Consider the following 24,471-nt stretch of genomic DNA (forward strand, 5'->3'; position numbering starts at 1 on the left):
TTCCCTAATGTCTCTGTGGTTTAGCATATTAGTTAGTTTCTTTGTGTACAAAAGATTCCAGATATAAAGTGATTTAAGCTTCCTATGAAGGGAAGTACAAAGACAGTGAAAAAGTTATTTCTATCTTGAGGTGAAGCATTATTATGGAAAAAATAGTGGATCAAAAGGCAGGAGAGCTTGAGATGGGTTCTTGAGTAGGTTTGAAGGACTCATTCATTCTCTTTAGACACAGTCTTTTTGTTTTTCTTGAGTTTTTTTGTTTTTGGTCCACACAAAAAGAAGGCAATCTTTAAGATTTGGTTATTTCTAAAACAATCAGTCCTTGAATTAATAAGTGATAACTCATCTTATGTACAGTGCTTCCAAAGGGTACAAGCAGGATATTTTTTAAATGTATTCATGATATAGACCTTAAACAACAAAGGAGGCATGGGCACACTCCAAGTTATCAGACATTTCAGATCCCGAGGAGGTATTCAAATGAGAGAGACCAGTTAGGCATCAAGGGCTTCCATAATCAGGCGCAAATACTCTGGAAAAGTGTGATTGACTTAAAGACAAAGGACCTTGTACAGATAAGACAAGGGGATAACATGTTTGAGAACTTGTATTTCAGTCCTGTTTGGGAATCTCGATCTCAGAAAGAAGAGAACTGCAATAAAGCAAAAATTAAAGTTACTTAGTAAATATTTGCAGCACTATCGCTCCGAATATTCCAGTGTTTGCTGCACTTATCCGCTCGGAGGCTGGAGGAATTCAGCAAATCTCATTGTAACTGTTTCTGGAAACAACCTGAGACACTTTGCTTCCTTATATATTATCAGTGTCATAACGTGATATGTCTTTTAATTTGAGGCCCTCCTTGAACTGAAAGCTCCAACAAGCTTTCGCTAACCAGATTTCATTCACATTCTGAATCTGGTTTTTGTCTCACACATATTAAATTTTACAAAACAGAAAGAAACAATAGAGCTTATTAGGAAAAACTTGTTTTGAATAGTAAATTAAGCATAATGGAAATAGGCACATGTTTTAGCACGGTTTTCCCCCCTTTTTTACCAATTGAACATTTACATCTTTTTCAAAGTGCTGTGATTTTCCCCTTAAGTCTTAAGCTGGCACCACACACTTTGAATAAATGAGACTTACATCACTTGTATTTACTGAGAGAAATCATTGTAATACTGTAGATTCCAAATGCACAGCCTCTGTAAAAAAGGAGTTTTAAGTAGTCACCCCTAATTGTATTAATCAAGTCATTGTGGCATTCTAAGAATCCAAAGAACTACCTAATTTCAAAGACAGTGTAAAATCAACTGTCAGTTCTGACTAATTTCAAATGATGCCCTGTTCTTGAGACTGGACACCTGTACATTTAACGGTGCACCTGACTGCATGGTTTGTTTTTGAGAGATGTTCCCCAGGTACAGGAGGCCTCTACAAAGTCAATATATTTTCTTTATAACTGGTGTCAAGTTGATGTATATATTAAAAAATCTTGGAAAATGATCTCAAAAAGGAAGTAACAGCCCAATGAGCCATATGTTCAGGGAACCTAACAGGTTTCCATTGGGACCAAATTTCACTTCAACTTTTTGTCCTTATGTGCAAATAAAAACTTATCTGCAAATACACCATTAAAACAATCATGCAAATTTGCAAAGTCTATAGACTGAGAAGAAATTACAGTAAATCCATAATAACCAAGTTGTTAGAAGGTAAAGAATTTGATTATGTATTAGAAATACATAACACAACATAGAATTGAACTAAATTTATTTGAACTCTAAAGGTTTACTGCATCAGAGAGAGACACTTGGCTTACATAGAGTTGGTTAATGAAGAAAAGGCTGATGAATAGTTAATAAACTGCTGAATTTTGATACTGAAGGAGCATCTGAATTTCCAAGTTTACATTAAGAAATGTAAAGTTATTATTTTTTTTTCTGTTAGATAGGTTGCTATTTTAACAGATTCAGATGCCAGGGAATTTTCTAAATGCCAGATAATACTGTAGCACTAAAAAGTCTGTGATGTACTAAGGGCAGAGAGGCCTGCTTAGTGGTTTTCCAGAGTGGAAACAAAAAAGCATTAATATTTATCTACACATAATTCTTTATATGAGTCTTTTCAGAAATCTCAATTTTAAAACTTTTAAACATTCTGTATAATTTCAGTAGATTCTAACAATTCTGCTTTCAGCTATTGTATTGGTATGCCTGGGCACATTCTAAAAGGAAAAATTATTCATTCTCTGTGTTCGTGTAGTTTTTCATAGGACTAGATCAGGGATGAAGATCAATAATATCAAAATTTACTCAAGTCATTTTATTTTTTGTGTTATACTTTTTTAATGAAACATTACAAATAGAGAAGGGTAGAGAGAATACTATAAACCCTCGTGTGTATATATATATATATATGACAATTTTTTCAAACTTTCACATTTTATGTTGATTTTTTAAACAAACAATTGTGTGTGTAAAGTTATGCAGTGGTAAAGTTCGGCAGAACAAAAATTATACTGTATGGATTATCTTTCAACTGCTTTCCTTTTCCATTTATCACTGGGGGAAGAAAGTATTTTATGTTAATTTAGACACCTGGTTAGCTAAGTAGTAGTTAGGTAGTACAGAACTCTTTAGAAAGGAAACTGCATTCTCCTTCAAGTCTAAATACCTATCAGTTCTCTGTAACTGTGTTTCGCTTAACCTACTTAAGAACGTCAGTGTTTCAATGTGTTTCAATCTCTAAGGGAAGTTTATGTAAATCTATAATAGTAAAAACGTACAAATAAAAGTGCATTTGGGGCAAAAACTTAAAGCTCAACAATGGGCTTTTAAATTCAAAAAGCAGGAAGAAACTCAGGTCACAGGCCTGCCTCAACAGGTTTAAGGCGAACTTTTCCAGCAGAAAGGTTCCAGTAGAGTCTCCGTCCAGGGGCAGGCACGGCCCTGCGGCTTCGACCAGCTTCCCTGAGGCCAGAGCGCAGCAGCCTGGCGGGGAGCTGTACTGAGAGAGATGGCCCGGACCCCTCCGACCTCTGGTCACTGCGGCGGAGGGCGGAGGGCAGGGGACGGTTTCCTAAAGGAGTTTTTTCCCCCGCGACAATGTAATGGTGTATCTCTAGGGGTCCGGGGGCCCCTAAACCTGGTCTTGGGGTCAGGAGGTCAAGCCTTAGGCAGCACAACTAATGCTCAGGCCCTTTATTTGTCTTCCTCGCAGAGGTGCATATTAAACCATGTCCGTTTAGTTCTGGCCGGGCTGGCGAGGGGAGGTCGACCAGGGGGTAGACTCTGCCCGGGAGTGACCTCGCCCGCGGCCTGCGCGGCTGCTTAGGGGTGGGGGGCGGCTCCAGGGCCGCGTCGAGGGGTCTGCCGTCGGTCCGGGGAAACTTTTCCGCCTTCCTGGCCCCGACTGTTTTCCCACCCCAGGCTGCCCCTCGCCCTACTTGACTTCGCTTGTCTTTCCCACTAGCTGTCCACCGCGAGAAGGCAGGTTCCCCGGCCTCTCCTCCGAGACCCACGCCCCCGAAGTGGCGCGCGGGGAGCGGGCCGGCCCTCGGAGCATCGCGCAGGGGAGCGCTCGCCGGTGGCTCGCGTGCGGCCCGGGCCCGAGAGGGCGCCCGCGGGGAACAGCGTGGAGGCTCCTGGACCGCGTGGGGCACGGCGACCCTGCCCGGGCTCCACTTGCCAGCGGCGGGAAGGACGCGCGGGAAAGCGAGGGAGCAGGAAGCGGGTGGCGGCGGCGGCGGCGGCGGGCCCGCTGGAAAGGAGGGAGCGCCGCAGGCGGGAGGGGGAGCGCGGAGGAGGGAGGCCGGGAGGAAGGAGGGAGCGCGGCAGGCAGGCGGAGGGAGGGCTGATTAGCATGCAGCAGCGCTCGCGCGCCCGGCTCCATTGTTTTAACACCTCCCCTCTCCTCCGCGCCAATCTGTCACCGTTCAGCAGGCGAACGCTGCTGCCTCAAATGCTGCTCTTCTCAAATGAGACGGATAATTAGTTGCCCCGCACGAATGCCGCACTCTTCTCACCCCTGATTGCTATCACCTTCTTGCTCCTGGCAGTTTTGACACCTCGTAATCAGCCTGCTGCTTTTCTCTTTTCTTCCCGACTTCTGCTTCCCTTCCCCCCCTACTTTCCTTCCTAGTTTATTTATTTACTTATTTATTATTATTATTATTTTAAATGCAATCCTGGTTCCTATTTGGACGAGGCCTGTGCCGAGTTAACCTTCTGCGTATACATGTGTGCATATAGATGTATATGTAAAATAGTGTGCGTGTGCGTGAGTCGGGGGCGGGCTGGCAGTTTTGCGGAAAACACTGCTTCCACGCGGAGAGAATTCTCTTCTCCTAAAGATATTTTTGGGAAGGGAGGAGTTGGGGAGAGGGACGGGAGAGGAGAGTTGGGGAGACCTCAATTAATGCTTTAAAGATCTCTTAGAAATTAACAAACTGGGGAGTCTCGGAATCTGCTGTCAGAAGCGTGTTTCCCCTTCTCTCCTCTAACAAGCACTGACAGTCTAATTACTGTAGCTACAAGCAGCTGTCGAGGCAGCAGCCCGGGAGAAAAGTCGCCACAGGCTGAGCGCACCCAGCCGGCCCCTGCGCGCGGCAGAACCGCCGAAACCCGGGCCTCCTCCGGGGAGGCTGGAGAGGAGGGCAAGGCCCCGCACCCGAGAGCCCCGCGAGCAGAAGGCGGGCCTGGGAGCCAGCGGACACGCTGATCGTTTCATATTTATAAAGTCTTTACCTTGAAGGTTAAAAGATGTGAAGAAAAAAGGAGGGGGCGTGGGGGAGTGGGAAGAACATCTCCCGAGCTTCCATCCACCCTTTTTCTACCTCCCCGAGCTCTCCCTCCCCCGGTGTTGGTAAAATAACCACGCAACCCGGGGCTGAGGGGGCGGGGTGAGCCAGGCTGGAGTGTAAGAAAGCAGATGTCCCCGCTGGCAGCAGCCTCAGCCTCCAGGGAAAGCTGCACGGGGTGGGGGTGGGGGATGAGGGGGGGACGGGGGCCCTCCCGAGGACATTCACCTCCCACTTCTCAGGCATCCCGCTCACAACTGCCTCGCCTCGGCGGGGGTGGTTTTTTCAGACTCAGCGTTTCGCGTGTGAAGCTTTTTTACCTGGGAGCTGTTCTTACCCGGCCACGCGTAGCAGATGCCAAGATGCAGCCCCTACACGACTCAGGATTAAGAGAGGAGACCCGGCGGGTGCCCGCGCCATTTAACAGGCTGCAGCCAGCGCCACCTCTGCAGTGCGGGCTTGGAGCCTGGGTTTCCAGGCGGCCTGTCCCTTGGCCCGAGAAGGCCTCTGGCCCTTACAAGTTGGAGCTTGGGGTAGCACTGGAACCTAGCAGAAAACAAGAGTTCCCCGCTTACTAGAAGTGATGGAGGTGGGAAAAGGGTGGACTGGAGGAGTCAGTGATACACTCTGAGCCCCTTTCTGGGCCATCATCTCCTTCCGTTGTCAGTAGGCTAGTAGATGTCAACTGTGAGAGGAACTCTTCCTTACCTAGGAAAAGAGAAGGAAAAAGAACCCCCTTTCACTAGATAGATGCAGTGGTATATTCTGGCTGGAATACGTTGGGAAGTTTTTTTAATTTTGCGTGTGTGTGGGAGGAGTGAGTGAGAGGGGAGGTTGGGTGGGCGGGAGGTGGGGGGAAGGGAAGAGACTTGGATAATTGTCTAGGCATTTCCATTCAGCCCCAGTGGCAATGAAAGAAAGATGTACATGTCTCAGAACCCTTCACAGTGAATGCCTAATAATCACTGTCACCTTGGAGAGGAAGATGTCAACGTGACGTGCTTGGCACCCTGAGAAGTCGAGGCACCACTCTCATTCTTCCACAAGCTAAGGCCCTTCGCTGTGGCACAGGTGAAATGTGAACAAATTGCTCCAACTCCTTATCAGAAACCCTCCCTCCAGTTTTATAAAACACTTGCTCCCAAGAAGGCTTAAATTTCTGTTTTGAGAGTTGCAAATCAGTGTTTACTTCATAAAAGAGAAGCCATGCCTCAAACATTTTAAAAAATTTAGAGTGGGGTGGGGGAGGGAAGAGAAACCTAAATGACAAGAATCATAGGAAGTCACATTTTAAACAAAATTCTGCAGTCTTCTGAATTTGGTATCCTCTCAAATATCCTCCACTGGTCATCAATCAGGCTGCTAACAATGAATTGACAAATTTCTCAACAAGAATGTGAACATTTCTAATATAAATTAATAGATATGGATAATCCTTACAAGGTTTTAGATTTGCTCCCATTAAAGACAAATGTGGTCCTTTAGAAAGTTTAGCCTGAAAAATAATTTTAAATTTCAAAGTGATCTATTAGTTGTAATAAAATGTCACCAGATCTGGTATCACCCTTTCAAATTATTGGAAAGAAACATGAATTTTATGAATTTCCCCCAAATGTGATTTATTTTTTTATTCAGGAACAAAGGACACATTAACCATCACAACATAAGTAACTTAATATTTAACTAACTTCATCATGTAGCTACACATACAGAAAAAATTAAACCTATGTCTATTATTAAAGAAAAAAAAACAGTAAAGATTTTAAATAATCCCACCAGTGATTTTTATCACGGAGCAAGAAATGTCTTAAGTTGAGTTTTTCCTCAGATATTTATCTTGTCTGCTATTCTCTATTCTAGGTTTATTCAGAAAGAACACCCAACGCATAAATAATCTAAATTTTAAAATGAAAACAAATTTAAAAAACCCTATAAACATTTGACATCGCCACATTCAATAGATCTAACTAGAAACCCAAGCAATAAGCTTAGACATTTGAAAGAACATAAATTATTGTTACACAATTGCATAATCCCATACATAATAAACACTGTAAACATGAATACAATGCATTATAGTTTTGAACAAAACAATCTTTTAAAAGGTAATAAAAGACAGTTACAATATTCAGTTTAGAAAAAAATTCAAATAGCAGTGACTGGATCTTTCAATAAATGATCTTGAGCTAAGTTTGCAATCAAGTATTAATATATAATATTACAAACCCAAAACCATCATGTAGAACTTGACATGTCTGTTTTCAAATGCATCTTAAGTCTCCCCATTAAAGTGTGAATTAAGATGCCGGAGGAAATCACCCCTGGATGTAATGGATGGTGGGAAAACTGCTTGACAGAATTCACATACTCGAGGTACATGCAGTTCGGAGGCTGTGCCACTTAGTACCGATAAGTCACTGTCTTGATTAGGAAAGGGCTTCCAAATGGGCTGCAGGAAACAAATAAAAACATCTTCTGTTATTCGTATTTAAAATCAACTTGCACTGAATTTCAAATTCAAATTTTTTGAATGGGTTATATACATATATATGAAATTCCCTAATATGAAAGCAAATTACCTTTCCATACAATTAGCATGAGGACATGACTCAATTCTCTTTTTCATAAAAGGTATAGCTTAACTTAAAGAATCACTTTATAAAATACACATTCACACTTTATCTTCACAAACTAAAAAATCTTTCAGCTTTAACACCAGCATGTTTTAATACCCATTATCACAGTGATAATAGTTTTGGAGCAACAGTCAATAATGAGACTTAAAAAAAATTAAAATTCTATCTTTTTTATTTTAACTGGAAATTTTCAGTTATAGGACCTTTAGTAATACACAGCACACTAGACCTGATGTGTGTGAGCATGCATTTTGATCAAGAGTAATTTAAATTTTACTACTATTTACCAGCAAATCCACAATGAATAAATCATAGAAGTACTTTAATTTTTGAAAATAATATTTTTAAAGTATGAAATAAATTCTATTGATCAGTTGTTTTTTGAAACCTCAAATATTTAATCATTCAACAAAATCCAACATTGGATGCATTCTTTTGACTTATTATTTTGCTCCTGTTATACAGTGCATACTTTGGCCTTCTTACCCTTTCTTGTGGCTAAATAAAGTGAAGCCTGCCAACAGTTGCCCAATTAAAGAATTATGGAAAAGCATAATTCAACAGAACTACCTCCAGTATAGTAAGCAGCACATACATACTCTTAACTGTATTTACTATTAAAAAAAATATTTAGAAGGGCAAGAAAAAACATTTAGTTCAAGAGTAGGTGCTCTGTAAATGTTTGTTGACTGGAATATCTTATTTTCCTGAAATGCTATAAGCCAAATTATTTCTAAAATTCGCTTTCTTATCTTGAAATACCTAAACTCTGGCACTTTGAGGAAAATCACCTCAAAAAGCCAACTTAAAGAGACCCCTTTGTGCTCCTATTACTAATTTGCTTTTAAAATAACAACCTAATCCAACTCTTGATACAGTGTTAGTTTTCATTCCCTTAACCAATCTCTTTCATCCTGGTTAACCAATCATTACGTAAACAGTATATTACTAATTGAAGCATTTGGGTTTCACGTCATCACTGTCTTCTTATAAACATTTTACTGGACAGCTGTGTACAGTTGGTGTAAATATACAAAGTCTGTCTAACCACCCAGATACATTCAAGTATCAGTACAGAGGGCTTATAACATTGACTCAAATCCTTTTGTGAGAAGCGGCAATTTTATAACAAAAAACAGTAATATTTAAAATACATAGTTGAAATTTGGGGTGAAATCATTTCCTTTTCCCATGATAAAAGAAAAGCAGTACTAACTGTGAGTATATAAGAGTTAACTAGACTTAAATTTTAGTGTTGGCAGTTTAAACAAAAAGTACAATTAATAGGTACCATTCTAATGGGAAATTGATACAGATATAAATAAAAGATTATTAAGTTAAAGATAGTTTTAATTAAAATTTGTAAAATAGTAACAGGCTCAGGAGCAAACTAGCTTTTAAATTTGATAAGCCAATCTTCTACTGCCAATTTATTTTCAAAGTCCATACTTGTCCTTCTCTGTTAAGAGCTATTAGTTCAGATTTGATCTTTTCACAGAATTCGGTTGGGACCCCAATGACTGACTCAGCAAAAGTAGGAAGAAAAGAAACTCACATAGAACAAAATAAACAGATATATTTTAGACTTTATTATGATAGCTGAATGTATAAAAAAGGTGTTAAGTAGTAATGATATAAAAGGAAAAATCTGAATATGAAACCAAAATTTCACTTCCTTTTGTTATCAACAACTCAAGAATTCTGTATTCCTCATAGTAGCTTTACTAAAACAAATAAAACAACAAAATGTTTTAAAAAACCCATTTTAAGAAATATCCTTTGAATCCTAAACTGTAACACAGCATTCAAAACAAACGAATTTCTCTGCCTTTTCTGCCAAAATATCAATTATCTAACCTTATGCCCCATGTCTTGTGACAGCTCAACACCAATTCTCCTGCATTTTTTAAGCTGAATACTTTTCCATCAAGTTGTAATCACATACCAGCTGTTTCCCTTGCTGTAGCAGAGAAAGCAAATGCACAATGCAGGGTGCCATCTACTGAAACATGACTGTACAGACTAGTAAAAGAACAAGCAAGAGATATAATGGAGAAAAAAGTAACAAGCATTAGAACTGATGCACTTCACAGCTCCACAGGAATTCTACTTGCAATAAATGAAATTGTTTAATTTGTTTCATTAAGTAGTAACTATAACTGTGACTATGATGTAAAATAAGGTACAATGTAGAACATAAGTGAGTCAATAATTAAAGCTTATTGTCAGAGCTGCCTCCTTTTCTCCATTGCTAAACTATACCACAGCTTGACTATTGCCTTCTTTGTATGTGGATTTAAAAGTCTATAACCTATAAAAATACTGACAAAGCCAAGGAGTATTAATCAAGTTGTTGGTGTTTTTTGGCTTTCAGTAAAATATCTCAAGGCAAAGGGAAATCAAACAAATGTCCTCAAGTTGTTTTAGACACTTGTATCAATCTGCATTTTTTTACAAGCTTGTGTTTATTTTAACAACTGTATATTTTTCAGTTGTCTTCAGGCATTAAACAACCCCCCCCATTTTTTTTTAAACTTAAAGAAATCATTTTGTAATAGCACCTGAATAAAAGGGAGGGTGGGGGGGGACTGGGGTGGCGTAAGGGTGGGCTGTAAGTAGTCTGCAAGCTTTAGAAACATTAAAGAATTTGATAAAAATTATACATATGTAGAGACTATTTAAAAAATATATTAGGCTGCATGTTCAGGGCCAGATTAGAAACCAAAACCAAACCGTCCAGATCCTAAGTACTGTATAAATGAGACTGCAACAAAAGTATTATTTGAAAGACAGTTTACTTATTTTCAGAAATAGAAACATACAATGTGATTACTTACTTATTAAAAAAGGATGCATTCTTATAAAGAATGATGCATCTTATAATATATACAACTTTTTGATAAAAAATGACATCTGCTACACAGAATGAAATTTAATAAAGAATCTTATTATAACAATGATATTAAGTAAAAATCTGAGTAAGGGACTAGGTAAGATAATGACACACACTAGATATAGATAAGGTTTACATGTATTTTTAAATGTGCCACAAATTTTAAGGTACTTTATAATAGCCCTTTGCCATAATCATCTTTTAAATTTCATGTCATTTATTATAAGACCTGGATTTTGTTAGTTGAAAGCTCAACTTTGGCTAGTCAGTAGTTTAAAAAAGATGTCTGATAACCTGAAAGAGATGCGTATCTGTGCATGCACAGCAAAATGTGTTTCACACATAATATATTTGTTAATGCAAAACAGTTACCTGCTGTGGTCCTCGGATAGCTTTTCCTGGGGAATCGAGTGAAGGAAAAGGTGCATCAGATGGGTCCTGAATTGGGAATGTATTTACAAATAATGCATTATGGTCTCCAGGTGGCAAACACAGAGCTCTGTCCAGAGATGTCCTAATACAAGTATTGATAAGATCTGAGGGTTTTGTTTTGTCAGTTGTTTTAAGGTTTTGTATAGCTGAAGCTATGGGGTCAATTCCCTGAATTTCAAATAAAGTTTCTTCTGTTTTGACAAAGTTTCCTGGATTGTCTTTGGGCTCCATATTAAACTGATCCTGGCACACAGTCTCAGATGTGACAGAACCAAGGACATCGGGTCTTTCTGGAGTGCTATGTAAGAAAGTAGAGTCACTGTCCGTAGGTGGAAACTTGACATTGAATTTAGAAAGTGATTCAAAAGATGTGTCTTCCTCATCTTGGCCCAGTCCTCTTGGTGTGACAGATGTGATGCACGGTGCACCTCTATTTATATCATCTTTTGCCTGAGGCTTAAACAGCACTTCTTGTTTATCTGTTTTATCCGTACACTGTATAGGCATAGAGCACTGTGTCTCTGCAGAGAAAAAAACACAAAAGGAAAACAGTCGCATTTCAATCATTCTTAAAAATATGAATGTTCAATTAGCTTTGGATAGATGAGTATTATTTTTTCTATTGGTTTTTATAGTAACTGAAGGCAACTGGCATTTTTTTTTTTACATTTGTGACTATCTTACACAGAAATATTAGCAGTCTCCAGTGGGTGAACTGGAATATAACTTATTAGTCACAGTTTAACTACTTTGTCTTTTCCTAGGTCTTGTGCTGTAAGCCTTGAGTCTTGTTCACAGTTATTCTGCTCTATACTTAAAAACACTTGCTTATAGTATATACATTTCAACATTTTGTCAGTAATGGAAGCTGCAACTGTTAGCTTGCTTAGAGAAGTAAGTTATTAAAAGGGAAACTCCTCACCAGTATATATATTAATTTACTATACATGTTAAGAATCTATATGAATTAGGTCATTTACTCCCCTATAACATATCTGTGTGACAAATATTAATATATCACCAATCAGCTTAGCCACTGTCTACTCTATGTGAGGGAGTGGTGGTGGTGGGTGTTAGGGAGAGAAAAGACTGGAAGCAAAAGAAGGATGAAATTTTAGAATGCACGTTCAGAAAACTCTATGTGAATATAGCATTTTCTCATTCAGAAAAGGCCTCTCTAGTTAACAGGTAGTTATCAGGTAGATATTAGAAACTCCAAAGCTCATTTACCTAGAAGATAATTTTCCAACAAATTCAGCTCTCAATGACATAGGCAAAAGCTAGAAAATAAGAAAATAGTGCTTTTGAGGAGTCAGGTTTAGAGCCACAAGGCCCACAGATGAATTTTGCTCTTATTCTCATTTTAGATTCATTCTAACAAGTTTGATGATGTCTGCCTAGTTCATAGCTGGTTAGAAGCAGCAAACTATAAGAAACGGACCTGAGTTGTTGAAAGCAGACGCAGGTATCAGTAAGAGCTGAAAGCACGAGACAAGAAAAACAAAAAAGCAGATATAAGAACTCAGAAAACACTACAGTTCGGTGTAGGGCCAACAAGGGCTACATTTTTCAATGCAAAAAACTAATGATCAAAGCACTCTCCATGTTGATGATACTGAGAGATTAGAAAAAGCTAAATTATGCTCCACAATGTTATTTCAAGAAGACAGTGAAATTGGAGGCTGGTAATATGTATATTTTCATTAAATGGACAAATGGTAAAAAAATTTTTTTTTTAACTGAAAGTGAAGTCGCTCAGTTGTGTCCAACTCTTTGCAACCCCATGGACTGTAGCTCACCAGGCTCCTCCATCCATGGAATTTTCCAGGCAAGAGTACTGGAGTGGGTTGCCATTTCCTTTGCCACTGGATCTTCCTGACCGAGGGATTGTACCCGGGTCTCCCGCTTTGCAGACAGACGCTTTACTGTCTGAGCCACCAAGGAAGCCTGGTGATTTTTTTTTAAATCAGCACGCTAAAAAAGTAGTCATCAGTGAAGCTGTACATTAACCAATGATGCCAACTGAAGCAGACAGGGTATAGAGAGCACTGTGCATACAGCATTTGCCCAGATCAGTAAGCACCTAATAAATGTCATTCTTTTCTTTTCCTTTTGGTGTTTACAGTCTCATGACACCTTTTCCTTCTTTGCCAAGCCACATTCCAACACAAGATGTTTACTGTTTGGACATGATTGTAGTACAATGCCAACAGCTTCTTTAGTTCATCCTGTTACATTCCTCTGCTTCTCTTTAGTATGTACCATCTTCTCTTACTGGATTAACTACAGCAGCCTTTGAACCGCTTCCTTGCACCTAAATTTTTCTCATATCCACTCCACTATCTACACTGCTTTCCCCTACCCTGCCTTAGTTTTTCTAAAATACATACTTGGTCAGGTTATTTTCTTAATAAAACCTTTTCATGGCTCTCCAAGACCTTCAGCCCTCAAATTCATATAAAACTGTGCATGACTGATCCTTGATCACCTCTCCATGCTGTCATCTTTCACCACACCTGCTCCACTCCTTACCCCAGCTTTAATGAACTTTGGCACAGTTGTCCAAAAGGCCATACTCTCTTGTCTTTGGGCCTTCGCACATGCTGTGCAGACTATCTGAACTGCCCTCTTCTGTTACTCTTTGCCTTACTCTTATATGCTCTTCATTTCTTGGCTCAGGCATTCACTTCTCTGGATGGCTGGCTCTGGCTTCCCAAGACTGGTTTAGTAATGACTCGTGGGTGCCCTGAGGACTAAACACTCTGCATTTTATTTGCAAATTACCTCTTTCTCCCATTAAGGTAGATTTCTTGAGGTCCTAAACTATGTTTTGTTTCCGACTTTCTCCAGTATGCTGCTCAGAACTTGCACATAGTATGCCCTCAATGAATGCATTCTGAATGAATCTGTGTTCTCTTTCCCATGGAGCTTAGCATAATCATATACATTTGCTAGATAATCTCTCTGTAACTAGGAGTGAAAGTGAAAGTGCAAGTCTCTCAGTCGTGTCCGACTCTTTGCGACCCCATGGACTATACGGTCCATAGAATTCTCCAGGCCAGAATACTGGAGTGGGTAGCCTTTCCCTTCTCGAGGGGATCTTCCCAACTCAGGGATTGAACCCAGGTCTCCCGCATTGCAGGCAGATTCTTTACCAGCTGAGCCACAAGGGAAGTGGTACAGTAATTAAGATCAAGCACAACTGGTTGGCAGGATTTCTTTGTCTTCTGAGGTTCTTAAAGTCCATTAACTCTCAAGTAGTCATTTTTCCTGGTAGTAGACTTAAAAAATGGTAGGAAATTCTAGGAAATAGTACTTTCTTTGTAGATTACACTTACTAATTGCAAATAATAAATCAGGAAAACCACCTCCTGAGGTAACTAAATTTTGTTAACACCTGAGAAGGAGGAAACACTTATCTAAATGTTCTTCAATAGGAGAACAGGGTGAATGAGAAAGAATCTGCTGCTGCTGATAATGACAACTATTAACATTAATAGAACTTCTATGTGCCACACACTTATAACCATTGTATGTGTGTTAACTCAGGTGTTAATTCCAGGGCTACACAGCTAATGAATGAGTGGTAGATCTGGAACTGAAACTCAGGCAGCCTAACTCTAGAGCCTGTGTTCTGAATCATTATGACACACTGAACGTGCGCTTTCTACATTATAGAAAAGACTCCAAAATGATAGAAATGTGCTTTAAATATATTTTCCAGAAGTAGATCTATCCCCTTTGCGAACAAAACATAGAAAACCCAAACAAGTGTAAAAAAGCATATATTTTCTTTCAGTATAGCTAGCTGGCATACCTCTCAGCACATTAATCTTCTGAATTAATCTGTTCAAGCAATGAGAGTTACTATTTACAAAAACAAAAAATTCGTTTAAACCTAAGATTTCTAAGACTATTAGAAATCTAAGCTTAGAAAATTTAAAACCCAAACAAGCTGCATGAAAGCACTTGTCATTCTGACACTATACTAAGAAACATGATTAGGTGAGCTAACTGTCTTTCTACTTTGTTTACTTCAAGGACACTTATCTCTAAATTTTAGATTTCTAAATTTTAAGAACAGGCTGTCCATTTGGACTACTTCTCAGTTTAATTAGCTGGTATATGACAAAAGATCTGACAGTTGTTTTAACTTATAGTCCTATATCCTCATCTCCTGATCCCCACTGAAATATGACCTTGCTTCATGGACCAAACAGCACTTTTTCCTGAAGCCATAATTGCTTAAGCATACATTTCATCTTTATCCTTTCTCAAGGTTATTGTCATATGTGGAAGAGAAGAAAAAATTAAAAGATAATTTATAATTCTACTAACTCAGCAATTTATGAATTATATCTGTTTCTTAAAAGTAAAAATCAAATTTTAACAAAAAATAACACAGGGGACAATCATGTTAAATACACTCTTTCCAGTTATATTATGCAAATCACATTAAAACAGTTACTTTATATTTGTATTCAACATAGTGTTCACCCTTAAAATAAACCTGAACAGGCAGGTGACTTCCCCAATCCACCTCTAAACATTTCTTTTTCTTTTTTTCCCCTTTGATCTACTCCTTTCAGAAGCATAATATTTGATATTGTGGTTTGTTTGGAGTCAGAAAACTTCATTGGAGTTTGTAGCACAAAAGACCTAAAATATTTCAAGAATAATGCTGTATTTATTATTTGTGACACAGTTAATATAAAACGTAAGAATATTGTTACAAAGCAGTTTTAGTGGGAAAGAAATTGAAGTTAAACACTCCAGTTGTTAAGTATTCCAGTTGACAGATACATACTCAGATTTAGACCTGTGCAACTTAAAAATGGTCAAAGTATTATGCCATTGATAATGGGTAGGTTCTCTGTGTAACAATGAATATGTCACCATAACAATGTTTTGATAAGATGCTGATGTTCAAAGAGGCATGTTTATGAATTCTAGGTACTACATCTCTATAGCTAGTAGATTTTAAATAAAGATAATTCTTTTACTTCAGAAGTATCTAGTGTTTTCAGTCTGTAGAAAAGATCAATTTTTCATGAAAATGACAGAAATTAAAGTGTAAAAAATCAGAGCTCTTTCTGGGGAAGTAGAGCAAAGGGAGGAGAAGTAAAGTATGTTTGTCTACGAAGATTGTTTTGCTTTTCCAACAGAACACTGTGTACCTTTTCTGAAAACAAAATGGTAGTAGTAAGCAAAAAGTAAATTTACACAATAAAATGATTTCTTAAATAGCCTAGCTATGAGTTTTAAGAAATGGGAAGTGATCTTTAATTAAAGGGGTGTTAGCACTGCTGCAACATCTTTCAGATTGAAAACTGTAAATCACATCTCTTTGGAACTGTATGCAGAATATCTCAAATCACAAGGGTAAAGGAGAATTTATCATTATAAATCATCAGTTTACCTTTCTTTTGTTTACAGAGGTGCTTGGTAGCCAAATTCAATCCTTGGTATTTTGCTATTCATATTTTACTACTGAAGCAAATACCAGGAAGCCTGTCTGGGGTTTTAGGGAAGGGTAGAGTTTTTAAAAACCACCCCAAACTATATCTGTAAAACAAATATTTCTTTTGAGTTGTATTTTATACTAAATTTGCACTTTGTGCCTTCAACAGAACTGGACTCATGAAATGTGAAATGTTTATTTCTTCAATCAAATTACAAAGAATGTATCTATGGTGTCCAATTAACTTTCAGGCAGAAGTTAAAAAACAAATCTAATGTTATAATTTTATTTAGCTCATATATGATAGTGTAGCTTCTAGGTTGTTTACTAATATATCAATTAATGTTTAATAAGACATCCAATAGCAATTGAAGATTTTGAGAGATATATCCTATATTTATTTTTCCTAATTAAGAGGATTAGTAATTATGTCAATCAATTCAATCTGTATAGTGCTACACAAAATAGAGAGGGAAGAGACCAATAATTGTATAATGTAATAGTTACAGAATTTTAACAGTACTTACCCATTATAAGTGGTGAAAGGCACAAGTCACAATCCTCAGCACTTAAGCATTTAGAAATATTTTCACAATCAAAAAGAAATCAATTTCAACCAATAAAATTAACATTACTGTATATTAAATGAAACCTTACCAGTTGCAGTGGTTGGTACATTAAGTTTGCTTAAGTGGTCTTTTTGTGCTTTAGCTAGCAAGCATATTCTATGAAATTCTTCTTTTAGATCACGGAAGTGATCTATAGTCTTCTCTATATAGCTTCTAAAAATAAATCAACATTTTAAAATGTAAAGACTATATCTTCAAATTTTAAAAATCATGATTGAATTTACAAGCACCTTTGAATGTACCACAAAATAATTACTGAAAGGTTCAAGTTTAAAAATATAATTTTAAATTCCTAGACAATATTTCCTAAAACAACTTTAATATTTGGTGAGTCAGGCACAAAGTAAGTGATAAAGTTCTAATACATACATACTGCACAAACTAGCATGTCTCCTTATACACATATTCCACTTATGCTGGCTCTCTAATTCTTACATTAGAAACTGCAATGTATTGACTTTTTGTCCTCTGTGGATATTTTAAACAGAAAAAACTTAATTTTTTATTTTTCACATTGAAAAGATTAAAGATCTATCCATATAAAATGATGTGGCCATAATACTTGTTCTACTGAAATAGGAGAACTTCAGAGAATTCAGTTTTTAGAACAATCTCTGATAGTAACTGTATGACTTATTTAGGTCATTTTAACATGGAGAAGCCTTGAGTTCATGTCTTCTAGTTTTAAAAGGCTGCTGTTTCTTACAATTGCTAAAAACTTAAATATGTAAATAAAAATTATTTCAATATTTATAATTTGTAGAGTGGGCAAAGAAGGATATAGAACTACCTTTCGTGGAATAAAGGAACGCCAAGACTCCTTGGTGAAGTTTCTTTTCTTGGAGAGGAAACCTCTTGTCTTCTTACCTTAAAGATATAAAATGATTACCACTTTAAAGTGCTTCCAAACTCAAATGAGAATCTATTAACAGAAAACAATGGAAAATTTAGTTTCTTCACTGAAAAGTAAGTTTAGTTAGTTTTACATATATATATGTTTATATATATTAAAGTGAAAATGTTAGTCCCTCAGTCGTGTCCAACTCTTTGTGACCCCATGGACTGTGGCCCGCCAGGTTCCCCTGTCCATGGGATTCTCCAGGCAAGAATACCGGAGTAAGCAGTCATCCCTTCTCCAGGGAATCTTCCTGACCCAGTGATTGAACCCTGGTCTCCTGCATTGCTGGCAGATTCATCATGTGAGGCATCAGGCAGGGAAGCCCCATATATATGTATATATTACAACAGATTTTTAAAAAATGAGAACATTCAGTAGAAAAAGGAAAATGAAAGTAGAAAAATAAGATGAAGTCATGAAATATTTCTGGTAACTTCAATACTATTTCCAGTATTTATAATTCAAGGAATTTCCTCAAATTCATATCTTGATGAAATTGCTACTCTGATCACCAAGCATCTAACATGACTAGAAACTTTAGGAAAAAAATCCATGTGAGTTTACTTCTTTTCTGTTACTGGCCTATACATCTAAATCAATGTCTTTGTATTTTGCTATAGATTCTTTGATGAGAAATGCAGCTGTATAAGAGGAATGAAGAAAACCAAGTTACAGCTCTTTAGCATTTAACAAGCATTTTTAAAGACAGTGTAATTATGAATTTAAGCTCTTTTAACACAAGTTCTTGCCACCACCCTGTGGCTTCCACTGGTATTACACTTATCATGACACAAGTCAACACTGAAGAACATATAATAATCTACTGCATACTTTAAATTTTTAAAAAATCTTCAATCACACCTAGAGAACTTTGTGTACCTTTTAAAACTACAAATTGATAAATTCAAATATTTGAAAAAATCTTAATATTATTAAATTATTTATAATTTGGCCAAACTGCATGGGATCTTATTTAAGTTCAAATTCAAATCAGTATTTTGTATTATGTGACTTTTCAGATTTTATTCAACTAAGGTCATTGTAGCTATTACTAAAATGGATAATTTTACTTCATTGCTTACCACCTGAGTACATCTCCCTTATAACCTTACTTTCCAATAGGTTCTTTCAATTTCTTAAGAGTATTGTTTGTTCTTTAGGGAAAAATCTGACTCTAGTTTGCTTTTCTTAAAATTCGTATCTTCTCCAATTTCTTCAGTTTATTGTTCTACTTTTCCAGCTTTTTCTAAATAAGAGCGTTTGCTTAACATTTCTAAAATAGTGTTATTAGATTACAGTAAGCAGTAAAATATAATCTTGGCAATACAAACATATGTGATTTTATGTATTATGTTTTCATACTGAGGTAAAACAAAGATCATTTGCTGATGCATACTTTTTGTCTGCAATATTTAGGTCATTTCTTCTTCTGGATTAAAACTGCTTTGTTGAGCTTTATGGCTTCCCAGGTGGCTCAGTGGGTAAAGAAGCCACCTGCAAAGCTAGAAATGCAGGAGAATGGATTTGATCCCTGGGTCAGGAAATCCCCTGAAGAAGGGCACTGCAACCCCTCCAGTATTCTTGCCTGGAGAATCCCACAGACGAAGGAGCCTAGTGGGATACTGTCCAAAGAGTCGGACATAACTGAAGTGACCAAGCATGCACGCATGCACACATCGAGCTTTACAAAGCAGTCATATAAAAGACATTTTCACATTCACAGTTTGTTTTTAAAAGTGGTAGACAAGGTTTTTCTTTAGTGTTATGTGCAATTAGAACACTCAGTAGATTTTAGTGTAGACTAGGCAAAAAGGCAACATTTTAAAGCTAACCAATCATTTCAGGACACTACAAGAATAAAAGCCTCTTAAAAGGTTATATTAAATCTATAGCAACAAAATAGAGAAGAACTAATATTAAGAAAACAGAAACATCTGACAATTTAAATAATAAAATAGGTGATTAAACTGACTAATAATCTCCTTTTAAAATTTAGTATCTGAAATTCTCAACATGGGGAAAAAAAACTCTCTTAGGAGCTAGAAATAACCAAAGAGAAGTAACTCCTATAATTTTAGCCTGAAAATGAAGACAGTTAAAGAAAACAGTGATGAAGACTATTCCAGTTTTCAAAGTATACTGATTTAGACATAAAGTAGGAATGATTGCTTCTGAAACTAAAGAAGCCTGAAGACTAATGGGTGGGGAGAAAAGAGGTGAAGAAAAAGGTACGAAAAGAATGATGAATTTTTGTTTGGCTTGCCAAATAACTCGTGTTGACTCACTTCTGAATTTATCTGGAAAAGATTCTGGGGTTGTATTGGCAGGGGGTAAAGAAGACAGACTTACTGAGGAATCTATGAAGCATCTAAATTAAGGACTTCAAGCTTCTTTGGAGTTAGGAATGGCTCTACTTACTATTATTTCTGTTACTATTGATATATTTCAAATGAAATTTTTATCTCCCACATCCCAAGAGAAAATTCAAGAGATCTTAACATGCTAGTTAAAAAAAAATAAAGGAAAGTAATTCTCTGACATTTTGAAGCAGGGTTTATCTAGAATGGGTAGAGAAAGTTAATGTTATTTTCCATTGTAGCAATCATACGCAATTATCTAAAAAAGATCATCTATTTTCTCATGGGATTTAAGATTAGTATAGTTAATAGCAACTCAGAAGCTCAGAATTTCTTTTAAGTGGTAAAATTATCTTACCTAATGAAGACTACTCAGTTTTGTGAGCATCTCAGAGAGTAAGTAAACATTAGAAGAGATAACTAATATTTTGCTGTTTTCAAATATTATCCAGGTGGGTCCTGCACTGCAGGAAGTTACTACAACTTCAGATAAGGAAGCAAGAAAACTCTGAACGTTATATTTTAGGAGACTTTAACATGAAATCATTCAACAAATGAATTTATTTTGAGGTACTAAAACTTAAAATACTTAACATTATAAACTGTTCCAAGTACTAGTTTGGAAATGGCGAACTTGTGGAATGAATACTGAAATAAGAGTTTTACACGTCGTACTTTTCATTTACACTTCCAGTATGGCACTGGATAAGTCATTCAACTAAATCATTAAGATAAACCCATTTGAAACAGTTGGAAGACGTTGTGAAATGATTCCTTAAATTTCCTCTTATGTAAATTGGGAGAATTTGTTTTAGTGTAAATCAATTTAGGTTTCTCATAGATGAGTAGTATACATAAAAAAATGTTCTGTTCAAGACCTAGTTAAATATGCAAAGATATATAAGAAGGAGAAAAATGAAAAAGTGCTAATATTTCATTAGTCCAAAACGTTCTTATTCTTAATGCATATGATAACGGCAAATAGTTTTGTGTTGGAATCCAAGATTTGTCACACATCAACATTTCAAAGAAAGAAATGTATATTTTCCCCAATGCCTGCCTTTTTAATATTTGGCACTAAAAGTATTTTGTTCTTTTTATAAATCAATGTAAAAAAATACAGAAATGATTCACAATAGCACACATATGAATTCAATCTGTGTGTCAATTGATGATGGATAAATAGTGAAAGAAAACATGATATATATGCAATAGAATATTGTGTGCGTATACACACACACATTTTAAGGCTGAAGACATCAGCTTTAAAAAAGAAGAAAATCCTGTCATTTGAGACAATATGGATAAATCTACAGGACATTATGTTATGTGGAATAAGATAAGACAGGCACAGAAAAACAAATATAGCACAATCTTGCTTATATGTGAAATCTAAAAAAGTCAAACTCATAGAAGCAGTGCAGAACGGAAGCTGCCAGGGTTTGGGGGATTGTAGGGGGGAAATGTTGAGTACAAAGTTTAAGTCATGCAAGATGGATCAATCCTGGAGATCTAAAGCAGAGTATGACAACTACAGTTAATACTACTATACTGTATACTTGAAATCTGCTAAGAGTATAAATCTTCAATTTTTTCACCACAATAAAAAAGAAAAATAATTATATGAAGTGATAGATATGTTAATTAGCTTGACTGTGGTGATCATCTCATAATGGATACATATATCAAAACATATTACACATTGTAAATATATATAATTTTTATTTGTCAATTTATACCTCCAAAAAGCTAAGGGAGAAGAAGAAATGCAAAAAACAATTTTAATCAGAATCATTAGTTGATTTTTGTTAGTTTCTCTTAAAAATCATTAGTTTTTAAAAATTTTGAACAACTAAAGTCAGCAAAATTAAACTGAGTTATTTCAAACTCTTCAGTACTTTTAGGGTAGGGTATATTCTCTCATATGTAAGGAATCTTAACTTTACAAGGCTAATACTGAATAAAGGTGGTAAGTCTTCAATGATATGTATTTGAACTACAGCAATGACTATCACTTTATTCTAGGATTCATATCAAAGATTCTCTCTAAATTTAGCTGAGATCCTTTCATGCAAAAGGAATACTTATTTTCCGGTATCTCAGGCCACTGAGTGTAGGCTATATTTCATTTTACTTCTGAGATTATGCTTTTAAAACAGAAAAGAGAGCTATGTTTTTACTTGGAACCGACTGCGTGCATGCTTTCCCCTGGTAACAATGGTCTTAACAACAGAATTAACTTCTACTCTAGTGTGGGATTGGAGAAAGCAATGGCACCCCACTCCAGTACTCTTGCCTGGAAAAACCCCATGGATGGAGAAGCCTGGTAGGCTGCAGTCCATGGGGTCGCCAAGAGTCGGATACGACTGAGCGACTTCACTTTCACTTTTCACTTTCATGCGCTGGAGAAGGAAATGGCAACCCACTCCACTGTTCTTGCCTGGAGAATCCCAGGGACGGCAGAGCCTGGTGGGCTGCCATCTATGGGGCTGCACAGAGTCGGACACGACTGAGGTGACTTAGCAATATCAACTAAGAAGTCAAGGTGAGATGGGATGGATCAGTAAAGGGAATATAAACTGTGGACTAGTTATAAACACTAGCTTAATAAAATTTATTACAGAAAAAGAAAACTGAGCAATGGAAAAAGAAACTGAAAATAAGGATTCAGTTATCACTTAGATTTCTGAAACTGAGAATGAAATGTTAAAGGAGAAACTGAGGTTGCATTTATTAGTTTAGATATACTGAGACAAAAATGGGCTGAGAAAGGGAAGAGCTTAAAGTAGAAAATAGGAACAAAAAAGTTACAAGAGATTTGATAAGAATATAAAAGCATATTAAAAGAAAAGTTTGAAGACAAAATATAATTTTAAAAAATACACAGAAACTGTATTATAAGAACTTATGGCCATGTGAAATCTATGGTTCTCCCACTCTCAGTAGTATTACTGAAAATCTAGAAAACAAGAGGAGCACAAATTCTAGGAGCCTTATTGATTCTGCATGATGTCGTGTGCTAGGCAGATCCACTGCCAGTGCAGGAACAATTCCAGGGCAAGATGGGATCCATCCCAGAGTTCTGAAGGAAATGGCAAGAAAATAAACAATATAAAAATAACATTAAATATCCCAATGATTTCCAGTACTTCACAGGGTTTTGGTTTAATGTTAATCCCTCCAAACTTCTATCAATTCAATGTTACAATAAAACATTAAAAAAAGTTATCTTGATGAATTTTCTTAACAAATAATTATATTTAATTGTGGGAATGCCTTTTTATGTGGAACAGAAAATAAATGATTAATTTTAAAAAGTAAGGCTTCTCATACTTCCCCCACCCCTTTGCTGAACACTACATTTAAAACGAAATAATCTGGGAAAATTCTTTTCATTAACTACTCATTTTATGTTTTATCATTACCATGGTGAACAGAGAATATCTTCATGAAAAAAGCTGTTATTTAAGCAACTTGCATATATTATTTAACTTAATCCACATAATCTTGTGAATTGTTGTTTAGTTGCTAAGTCGTGTCTGACTTTGCAACCCCATGGACTGTGGCCCACCAGTCTCCTCTGTCCATGGGATTTTCCAGGCAAGAATACTGGAGTAGGCTGGCCACTTCCTTCTGCAAGGGATCTTCCCAGGAATTGAACTTGCATCTCTTGTATTGGCAGATGGATTCTTTACCACTGAGCCACCAAGGAAGCTCAACCTTGTGAATTAAGTATTAATACTTGAATTTGATTTTAAAGTTTGCTAGAGGCTTTGCTAGAGGCCTCCTCGAGGGCAGAAGACGCAGGTTCGATCCCTGTGTCCAGAACATCCCCTGGAGAAAGAAACGGCAACCCACTCTAGTATTCTTGCCTGGGAAATCCCATGGACAGAGGAGCCTGGTGGGCTACAGTCTATGGAGTTGCAAAGAGTCGTACATGACTTAGCGACTAAACAATAACAGTTACTAAGGCTTTGGAGAGGTCAAATAATTTGTCTACCGTCTAGTAGAAAGAGAAGCTACAATTGGAACCCAAGTCTTACTGCCCCAGGCTCTCAACTTCTTGGTTTATAGGTCCTAATTGCTAGAGAAGTAAAAGAGTAAGGTTATCTAACCTGGAGAAGGGAAAGGCTACCCACTCCAGTATTCTGGCCTGGAGAATTCCATGGACTAATATAGTCCACGGGGTCACAGAGTTGAACATTACTGAGCGACTTTCACTTCACTTCATCTAGCGTGGTGAAGAAGATGTAGAAGGATAACACTTACACATTACACCAATGCAAACTAACTGTAAGATTCTAAAACTTGTCTGTCATATAACAATTATAGTTCTCAGTGAGGCATAGTTATAAGCCAAG

General features: G+C 37.0%; 1 protein-coding gene across 30 annotated transcripts in view; it reads right to left on the reverse strand.

The window, feature by feature from the left end:
* Positions 1-6,397: 6,397 nt before the first annotated feature.
* TANK (TRAF family member associated NFKB activator) overlaps positions 6,398-24,471 on the reverse strand; it is a 94,412-nt gene continuing 76,338 nt past the window's right edge. For 18 of the 30 annotated variants that reach the window (XM_081581632.1, XM_081581627.1, XM_081581631.1 and 15 more), the window contains 4 exons: positions 17,646-17,722; positions 16,884-17,008; positions 10,706-11,286; positions 6,398-7,253 (listed from right to left, as the gene is read on the reverse strand). In XM_081581632.1, the coding sequence (XP_081437758.1) occupies positions 7,077-7,253; positions 10,706-11,286; positions 16,884-17,008; positions 17,646-17,722 (960 nt within the window). In that variant the 3' untranslated portion in view covers positions 6,398-7,076. Of the gene's footprint in view, positions 7,254-9,297; positions 9,463-10,705; positions 11,287-16,883; positions 17,009-17,645; positions 17,723-24,471 lie in introns of all 30 variants that reach the window. The other 12 variants (XM_081581642.1, XM_081581641.1, XM_081581640.1 and 9 more) reach the window with 2 other exon arrangements.

Source organism: Giraffa tippelskirchi, chromosome 3 (genome assembly GCF_054371585.1).
Source record: "Giraffa tippelskirchi isolate mGirTip1 chromosome 3, T2T-mGirTip1v1.2.pri, whole genome shotgun sequence".
NCBI classification, from domain to species: Eukaryota; Metazoa; Chordata; class Mammalia; order Artiodactyla; family Giraffidae; genus Giraffa; species Giraffa tippelskirchi.